The 10,164-nt window shown below is 45.0% G+C and overlaps 1 protein-coding gene across 1 annotated transcript in view; it reads left to right on the top strand.

Moving 5' to 3' along the window:
- ZDHHC24 (zinc finger, DHHC-type containing 24) overlaps nucleotides 1–7,958 on the top strand; it is a 12,422-nt gene extending 4,464 nt beyond the window's left edge. The window contains exons 2-4 of the mRNA XM_015411942.1: nucleotides 109–386; nucleotides 3,448–3,760; nucleotides 6,556–7,958. Coding sequence (XP_015267428.1) covers nucleotides 109–386; nucleotides 3,448–3,758 — 589 coding nt within the window. The 3' untranslated portion in view covers nucleotides 3,759–3,760; nucleotides 6,556–7,958. The remainder of the gene's footprint in view (nucleotides 1–108; nucleotides 387–3,447; nucleotides 3,761–6,555) is intronic.
- Nucleotides 7,959–10,164: the final 2,206 nt, after the last annotated feature.

Below are 10,164 nucleotides of genomic sequence, written 5' to 3'. Positions count from 1 at the left end.
TGAGCAAGGGGAGATGCTAGCTTTGAAGGGAGAGTGATGTGAGCAGGGAGGTACCACCACTGCCATTCTGTAGCTGCCAGCCAGTCATGCCCTCTCTTCTTTTTCCAGTTACTGCTACTCCTGCCAGACCCACGTGCCTCCCCGCTGTGCTCATTGCTTCTCCTGCAGTGTTTGTGTCCTGCGGCGTGACCACCATTGCACACTATTGGGCCAGTGCTTGGGCTACCAGAACTACCGTTACTTCCTTTGCCTGCTGCTGCACGGGGCTGCTGCCCTGCTGTTTGGCTGCCTGCTGAATGCCAAGGTAGTCATGTTGCTACAACAGGAGGAAACTCCTGTCCGTACGGTCCTTCTGCTTGTTGTGCCATGGCTCATGCTACTGATAGGTAAGGTGTGTTGTTTCCAATGTTGCAATTAACCTTCTGTCCCATTTATGTCCAGACCTGGCTCACTTCTTAGGTTTGGAGATCGTTCATTCTGTCATGCAGCTGAATGCCTAAGAGCCAGTTTGGTGTAGTGGTTAAGTGCGCAGACTCTAATCTGGGAGAATCGGGTTTGATTCCCCACTCCTCCACTTGCACCTGGCTGGATGACCTTGGGCAAGCCATGGTTCTGTCAGAGGTGTTCTTGAAAAAGAGCAGTTTCTGTCAGAGCTCTCTCAGCCCCACCTACCTCACAGGGTGTCTGTTGTGGGAAGGGGAAGGGAAAGGAGTCTGTAAGCCGCTCTGAGACATCTTTGGGTAGTGAAGGGTGAGGTACAGGGGTCATTTCCTGCAGGAGCCCCGCCTTCAGGTACAAGCTCTTCCTCCTCTGTGAGGACAGATCTGCATGCCCCCCCCCCCAAATAGCTAGCAATCCAAAACAGTCCAGTGGAGCCTGAGTGGTGGGTGTTTTCTTCTGACACACTTCCGGCGATGTCAGGGTGTGTGGCATATGCAAATGAGTTATGCTAATAAGTTAAGCTAATGAGCTGCACCTCTTTTTCTACAAAATAACCCCTGGTGGGGTATAAATCCAATCTCATTTTCTTCTTCAGTTTGTCCACTATAAGATCATCTTTCCCTCGTCTTCCAGCTACCTGTCTGCGCAACATAGCTGCAGGAATCTTCGATGCCCCTTTTTCAGGGTTAGGCAGCAAGAACAGATGGACTGCTGTTCTTTAGGTTGCTGATAGACTCTGGACGTGTTAGCGAAGCAGTCTAGTTAAGACCTGAATCTCTTTATTGGACCCAGTGGAGTTTAAATGTATGTTATAAGCTGAGTCTGAACCACAGGGTAATAATGATGCAGGCCAGTCCCAATGATGTGTAAATGTACGTGTGCTGAATCCCCCCACCTTTGCAGATTAGCCTCTAAGATCCTTTCCACTCCTAGTTAGACTAGGACAAAAGTGCTTTGAGAAGGAGATGTGGAAAGAGAAGGGTCAGCAGTATTCCTTTGATACTTGGATTCACATCCTTGCTTTCTGTGTGATTCTTCTCAAGCTCTGCTCTCTGGGCCCCTGCCTGCAGAAGTCAGGTGGATGGCAACCAGAGATGGGGCTTTGTCAGTGGTGGCACCTTGCCTATGGAATGCCCTTCCCTATGAGGCTCACCAGCACCTGCTTTACTGTCCTTTAAGTCCTGGGCCAAAACATTTCTCTTTACCTAGCCATTTCATCAAAGCGTTCCTTCGTTTTTAAGCTGATTTTATGGCTACTTCTAGCCTGAGGGCTGTTTCACAGATATTTATTAATTAAAACATTTATATCCCACCTTTCCTCTTGGATCAAGGTGGCTTACAATAATAGTTGAAACACCCCAGCTAAAGCTAAATAGCAAGTCCAAAATCCCACCCCCATCCCCTGCCATTCAAACCGACTCAAAAGCCCTGGCAAACAGGCTGGCCTTGCAGCACCTCCTGAAGATCTCCTAGGAAGGGACCTGTCTCACCTGTTCTGGGAGCCCCTTCCACAGAATTGGAGCCATGATGGAAAAGGCCTGGGCTCTGGCTGATGCTAGACAGGCCACCCTAAACTATGGCTGGTGCACAGGGACATACGGAAGGAGATAGTCCTTCAAATATTGGTTCAGACTGCTTAATACTGTTTCTAATGGCTTGTATTGGCGTTGATAACTTTATGGTGATAGTATTTATGATTTTATCGTACTTGATTTTTCTTTGTGCGCCTCCTCAAGCAGGCCTCTGGGGAGGTGGCATATAAACTTTAGAAACAAATGAGTTAAAAATAAGGAGTGCCACACACTTTCTGCTCGAGACATTGTCTGGTCCAGTGTCAACACTGAAACTATCTGCTTTCATCTCCTGTCTCCCCCTCCATTTTACTCCTCTTCCTGTTGTCTATCTGATACATAATTTCAGTCTTTTCCTTTCCCTCCCCGTCTCACTTGACCAGTTTACTGCCTTGTTGATTTTGTCCAGGCCTTCCAATGTCTCCTTAATCCTACCCCTTCCCGACTTCTGGCTGCTGCCTCTCCTGTCAACCTGTCCCTGTCCCCTCCTCTGTTTCTTTCCCTTTGTATACAAGAGAGCCAGCATTACACAGTGGTTAAGAGTGTCAGAATTTGGGTGAACCAGCTTCAAATCCCCAGTCTGCCATGAAACCTCGCTTAAAGAACTTTGGTCAATCATTCTCTCTCAGCCTAACCTTCCTCACAGGATTGTTGTTGTGACTCTGAGGATAAAATGGATGAGGGGAGAATGATCTTGTAACTCACTTTGTGTCCCCATTGGAGAGAAAAGTGGGGTATAAATATCTAAAATTAACTCAAACACACTACAGTTTCACCTGTTCATAAAAAAGCCCTCTCTTGACCCATTCTTCCTCTCCGACACCCAGTGGTTTCCCTTCTACCTCTTGTCTCCAGACTTTTACACCAGGCTGCTTCTTCCCACTACCTTGACTCTCTTGACCTTTTCCAATCAGGTTCCTGCTTTCCACCTTCCACATAAGCGACCCTCACCAAAGCTGGTTTTCTTCCTGTCTAACCTCTCATTTGGTGCTTCCGTAGGGGGAAGCTATTCCTCTGCAGTCCTTTCTCCCAAAAGGATTAGATCTCTAGCCTTAAGGTCATTCTGTTTCCTTAGAAAGCCTGAGGTAAAATTTCAGAGTCAGTTAGCAGAATGGGAACTAGGGTTTCAGGAGGGATTACAGCTCATGTGGGCAAGTTTTGAACAGGGCTGTGCCTTCCACTGCTCTATACATGACCTGGATGTAAATGTTTTCATATGCAATTTTATGGTGCAAGAATCTGCTTAATTTGAAGATTCTGCAAGGCAACATGTTTTCTTGCAGCTATGGATAATCATCTTCTCTGGAATCCTCAAGAATAGCCCAGATTCCCAGCCCCCCATAGATATATATTGTGCTCCCCCAACTCTCTTTGTTTTAATGTTCTGTGGCTGAAACAACAAATGAACCCCTTGGGCTTGGAATTTTTCTCACAGGGCAAGTCAGTTTCACAACCTTCATTTATGCCTTTGTGACGGATGTCTGCATGGTGGGTTTCCTCTTCTGCACTGGATTCCTGCTCTTCCATGCCCTGCTGACATTGCGTGGACAGACAACCAAAGAATGGTTTGAAGGTGACCGCCAGTACAACTTGGGATGGTGGAGCAATCTTCAGGATGTCCTGGGAGAGCGGTGGTACCTTGTGTGGCTCTCGCCTTTTATTGCCTCTCCTTTGCCAGGGGATGGAATCACCTTCCTAACCAAGAAACCCAAATCTGAGCCACTCACCAAGTCCCGTGACTACTAAAGGTGGGTTCCACGTGCAGGCTGGGACAATTTCAAGCAAGATCCTTCTATAGTTTTGACACAAACAGGAACAGGCAATTACATGATAAAACACATGCACCTTAAACTCTCACCAAAAAGTTTATGGTGTGGCTTACAGTGATTAAATAAGATAAGAGTAAGAGTCCAGTAGCACCTTAAAGACTAAGGTTGCGGTCACACGTGCCAGATAAAGGGGGGGGGGGAATTGAGGCTATTTCCTCCGGAGGAATTTGACCCGTAGTTGCGAGATCACACCTCCCTTTGAAGCTGTGGGCACAGCCTGTCAGTGTGTGATCAGGTGCAACTGCGGGTGAGTTGTTTTTTTTTTTTTTGCTGTTTGTTTCCCAAGTGCTTAAACAAGGAATCGATGAATTGCACCTCCGCACTGAGGGCTCCCTATGGAGTTTGTGATGATGCGCATACTGAGAAAGGGGGGGAACGGCATGGAGTTGGGATGGCCTGATCCAACCATCCCGATGGCATGAGAGCACACTGGAGCGATCAGACAGGGGGAAATCTGTCTGTGGCTCGTTGCAACCCGTTTACTACCAGATTTCCCCCAGTGTCTTTTAACTCCACTTCTGTGGCAGAGCAGAATAGGTTGCCGATGGCTGCAGGACGCTTCCCAGATGTTGCTGTCTGATCGCTCCCCTTAAATCTGCCCAGCATTCGCGCTGTGTCAGGTCTAATTGTGCGTACGATTGTAGCCTAACAGGATTTGTGGTAAGGTATGAGCTTTTGTGAGTCAGGGCTCACTTCTTATCTGCAGAAGTGAGCAGTGACTCCCGAAAGCTCATACCCTACCACAAATCCTGTTGGTATTTAAGGTGCTACTGGACTCTTTTATGCTGCTACGGACAGACTATCATGGTTACCCATCTTGATATAAATAAGATACAAATAGTTTTTTTAAAAGCTAGCAGTTGTGTAAAATGAGCAATGAATCGTACAGCACCAGAAAGTTACACTTTAAAACTGAAGCAATAACAATAGCAATAAATACCAATGTAGTGGCAGAGCAAATAAAAATTACCAGTACAAAAAATTACCAAAAAACCCCACCCCCCACGACCAATACAAACAAGAACAGGCTGAACACACAGGGCAAAAAACCAAAGAGCCAGCCATCAGCAAACGGAACATATGCATGAAGCTTGCCTTATACTGAGTCAGACCATTGGTCTATCAAAAAGTTAGTGTTGCCAAGCAGACTGGTAGCGGCTCACCGGGGTGTCAGGTAGAGGTTGTACCACCTGATCCTGTTCCAGAGATGAGATGTACAACAGACAGAGTCTTCTTTCATTTCACTGCCCACCATGCCTCTGAAAACGAGGGCACAAAGATCATTGAAGACATGTGTACATACATATATGTATGCATAGATTAGTGAGGCAGATCTCAGTCTGAATGCAATGACTGCTCCAAGAGGGAGTTAGGGTTGCTGCACTTTCAATGCTCCCTACTTGTCCCCCTAAGTTTGTGTTAAAGACTCTTGATTTAAGAACTCCTTTGTTCTCTAATTCCCTGTAGTTCTGGAGCAAAGAGCTGTGGGACAGGAAATCCATAGTTTGTTTGTTTATTTTATTGAATTTATATCCTGCTCTCCCCACAAGTAGGCTCAGGCCTCAAATGAGCAACAAACTCATCTGGCCTACCTTACAAGATTTTTGATCATTTGCCAAGCCACTCTCTAAAATAGGCCAATGATCAAACAGTCTTGTAAGGTAGGCCAGTAAGTATTACTGAGACAATGCATGTCTCAGTATTCAGAGGAAATGCTTCTTACTAGGCGCATGTGCACCTCCTGCACTGTTTGTCCATCTTGAAAGAGAATATGATGTGAGTCTTTGTAACTGTCGAGTTTACTACCTGCACATCTGGCAACCAGCTTCAGGAAGCAGTGGTATGGCAATAGCAGATCAGGCTATTTCCTCCTTTCATTCCAGCATACATCATATCGGCAAGTAAGGCTGAAATTGGCTTTCAGTTTCTTTTTGTAGAAAAGAGCATAGACTCTTTTAAGTAGTCTTTGTGGAAATTTGTTCATTGTAAATTAGCAGATTGGGTTCCAAATTAGGGACACAAACTGAAAAGGGGGGGGGGAGAGTGCTTAACCCAAAACAAATTGAATTAAATACCTAAAAGTAAGAAAACATACAGGTCAAATAATACTTTTAAGTCAATTTAAAAATTAACAAATATATGAAAATACCTGTATTTATTTCAAATTATTAAAAACAAATATTGGCCCTTAAAATAGTCTCAGTGATCACTGATCATCTGTACTGGCATCCAAAAGTGACAGTTATTGACCCTGACCAGATGTGTTTTGGCCCAATTGGCCTTCCTCAGTGATCGAACTAACAACATTCCAACATGACTGTTGTCAAAATTTAACATGCATACGTCGTAAACTGACCAAGATGAAATTATTCCTAGAGGAGAAAGGAAAAGAAGAAGAAGAAATTTTTCTTTTGTAAATATAAGAAATTATAAATTGAAACGTCATTTGCTTGGAAAAATACGTGTTGTCAGTATATTATATGTTTATGTTTTCTTAACCTTTAGGTATTTAATTGCAAAATTAGGGAACCAGCAGCCAGCATAAATAGTTGTGTGACACAACAGAAAAGGCTACTTTGTCAAGCCTCTTTGTATGTTGCCAGTGCAAAAGATGCTTTCTCTCAGGCCTCAAGGTGGAGGCTAGACACTATAGTTAGAGAATCCAGTTTGGCCATGAAAGTGCTTGACTTGACACATCCACTCTCTTCTTCCAGGTTTCTTTTTTGCTGCTTACCAGGGACATTCTGGCTGGTGTGAAAAACTGATGGCTGCCCCCACTGCCTGCCTTTGATCAAAACTGTAGATGACTTTACTGTGGAACTCTCAATATACTGCTCCATCTGCTTTGGCCACTTTTCCCTCCACAGAGATGCTTCTTTGGTGTTTGAAGTGGTTAGCTTAACTGATTGGGAAGGAAGACAATATGGGTAATGTCCTTCTGGGCCTACTTCTTCTGGACTTTTGTCATCTCTGCCCAACGTTGGGGGGGGACCAAATTTCTTTGCCCTCTTAGTGCTTTTCCATTAGCTGTTTAGTGCTCAATGTCCTCTCCCCCTTATTCTCTTAGGCAGTAAGGAACATTCAGCAGTTGGAAATATCATGGAAGAGCTATATCAGCTTGGTGAGGAACTACCAGATCGGTAGTAATAGTGGAGATTTTGTCTGATGGTCTCTTTTCTTTCCCCTCTGCAACAGTTGTGGGGTTGGGTCCCTGGAGAATGTACAGAACACATCTGTCGAAGTTAACAGAGCTTGGGCTAGCGCATCATGAGGTTCTGCAAGTGCAGTATGTTGGAGTTCTGGTGATTTTTGTTTACTCGCCTCCTTTAAGATTTTACCAGTTGCCTCACAATAGTTGGCTGCTGCAGTTCTCTGCATTGATGACCTGGGGTCTTTTCATATGTGGCTTCCTCAATATTCATTGCCTGTTTACTGCTCACATTCCCCACTAAGTCTTTAAAATGCTTCCCACCAAATCCGGTCACTACTGATATTGTAAATCTTTGGAGGTAAGCTCCTACTCTGGACTGCTACAAGGCCAGCAGGATTGGGATGCAGAGAGGATTCTGGTGCCTCACTGTGTTAAGTCTAATTATGATGTTGCCTTATATAGAAAGTCAAACCATTGGTCCCTCTAGCCCATGTGGTGGCTCATGAGATCCTGGGTACTGAATCAAACACATTTTGCACAGAGGGCAGGTTAATGACCCTTCCTTTTCCCGTAAGATGGGAAACATTTATCTAAAATTGTACACTGAACAGGGCACTACGGGCATGCAGCAGTAGAAAGGAGCAATGGTGTTCTGAGAACTTCAGCAGACTCTCAGAATAGCAACAAATCCACAAACCTGCTTTTCCCAGAAAATCTCTTAGCAACTCTCCAAGGGAGGCCTGGGAAATGTTGTCAGCCCACGCACTTTGTGAGTAGTTGTAACTTCTTTGTACCTTCAGCAGTAAGTCGGCATACAGTGCTAACAAATCAAAAAGAGCTGGGGAGAGGCTTGGCAACACCACCAGGCTCTGGCGATATCCACCCGTTCCATGGCACTGAGGAGTCGACTCAGCCAAACTCAGTGCAAATCTCTTCTTATCCATGAACCCCACAGGGTGGCTTTGGGCAAGCTACTGTTTTAGCTGTTTCAGGTTTTTATTTGAGATCTTGACCAGCGTTGTGAGGTTGTTGTATGGGTATAAAAACATTGTGCACATTAAAATGCTATTTAAACTACAATCTTGTTGCGCCTTTTTTCTACAAGAACATACAAGTAGCGGTTTCCGGTTGATGGCGGCACGCTAGACAGACGCATCTCCCGGACCTCCCGGGGATGAGGTCTGTACACGGCGGGAAGGAGGGGGAGTGCTGGCCCGTTACCCCCCAGGGAGCCTGGCGGAAGGCTCCTAGCCAGGGGACTTACGAGGAGTCGCCTCTTTGCCTACACGTTGTGGGTGAATTGAGGCGCTCCTCCGTCCCAATGGTCCTTCCTGCGCAGTGCCCAAATGGGACCTAGTGATGCTGACCGGGGCAAGCGTGGGAGATCGAGAGGATGAAATGAAGTAAAGCGGGGTCGAAAGCAATGTTTCCTCTAAGCTGTGGAGTCTTGTGAGCCAAAATTCAACTTTGTGAGCTACTGGCATTAAAGTTGTGAGCGAGCAACTTGGCTACTGCATGAGTTTGCTCTGGAGCCTTCCTTCCTGGGCTAAGACAAAAATGTGTGAGCCAGAGGCTAAAAAACTGTGAGCTAGCTCACACCAACTCAGCTTAGAGGGAACACTGGTCGAAAGACCAGATATGAACGTGAGTCTGACTGAGCGAAACTACGGTTAAAGAGAAAAAGAAAGCTCCCTACCCCATGTTGAAAAACGGAAAGTGAAGCGGGCGGGGGAGGGACGCCTCCTAACCGCATGAACTTTTGAGCGAATCGAGGGGGGGAGCAGAAGAGAAGGCATGCATAACTGTTAAGAAATACTTACCAAGGCGAGTTCAGGCATTTGAGCGCATATTCAGAGACTTTCAAAATATTTTTCAAAGTAAACAACTGAGAAAGATGGGGAAGAGGACGGAGAAAGAAAAACTTTCAAAATTGAATCTAACGGAGAGCCCTAAACCGGAAGGAGCTAACGAGCTGGCAAAGACTTTGGCAGAATCCATGCGCCCTCTACTGGACCAAATGAGTAACCTCAAGGATCAGATGTCGAAAATGACTCAGTGCATCACCACACAGCAGACACAGATAACAGAGACACTTAAAATGATGAATGAAACGGCTGAAAAGGGGAAAGAAGTGGATGCCACTGCACAAAAGGTGAAAAAGGAAGTTCAAAAGCTGGAAAAGAAGCAAGTTTCTACAGAAGATCAACTGCTACAATTACAAATGGAAAAGGCTAATATGATCCTTCGCTTCCAGGGCTTGCCAGAGACAAAGGAAGAGAATCTTAAGGAACTAATGAGTGAAGTATTGGCCCCAGTGACAGATATGAAGGCGGAACTCTTGTTAAACGAAATGGATGTGGCCTATAGGTCATATTCAGGATATATAAAGAAAAACAATCTGCCTGGGGAAATTGTGGTAAGATTCTCGAAGAGGCATGTGAGGGATACAATCCTGAAAGCAGTATCTGGAGCACCCCTGAAAGTGGGGGAGAATACCATCAGGACGTTAAAAAGACATTCCATTTGAAATAAGACAAAGGAGAAAGAAATATAAAGAATTAATTCTTTTTCTACAGACAAATGCAATTGGATATAGATGGTTAACTCCAGAATGCGTAACCTTCAAAATCAAGGATAAAAAAAAGAAAAGATTGACTCTGTCCAGAAAGCACGGGAATTTTTAAGAGTCCAGATGGGAGGGCCAGGGAAGGAAGGAGAAAAAGGGGAGGACGGTAAGTCCAATGGCGAGCTGGACTCGGAATCCTCCGGGGAGGACTCTCTATCAGAGAAAGGGGCAGCAGCCCCTAAAAATCCTTATAAGCTTCGGAAGAGACGAGGCAAGGAGAAGTAAAGGCTGAAGGACTCTGAATTGTGCCTTTAAAAAATGTTGAAGTAAGATGCTTTGGGGTGTTTCTGTATGACAGTTAAACTTAAGATTTGAAAAAGATAATGTTAAACTCGACTCAGTTGATAGTAAGATTAACGGGATTAAGACTAAATGCATGGTTAAGGTGGTGGGATGATCTCATCTCTTGGGTTTTTAGTCAGTAGTGGGTATCTTTCTTTATCCTATAAATGCAGTCCCCCCTCCCATTTTCTGTTATAGTTTGTAGTGTTATTAAAAAAGCAATAAAAAATCCCCTTCGGGGGCTTAAAAAAAAAAAGAACATAC

This window comes from Gekko japonicus, unplaced genomic scaffold (genome assembly GCF_001447785.1).
Source record: "Gekko japonicus isolate JY-2015 unplaced genomic scaffold, Gekko_japonicus_V1.1 scaffold563, whole genome shotgun sequence".
Taxonomy (NCBI): Eukaryota; Metazoa; Chordata; class Lepidosauria; order Squamata; family Gekkonidae; genus Gekko; species Gekko japonicus.
Note: the sequence above shows the minus strand (reverse complement) of the source record. Positions and strands in the feature narration are given on the sequence as shown.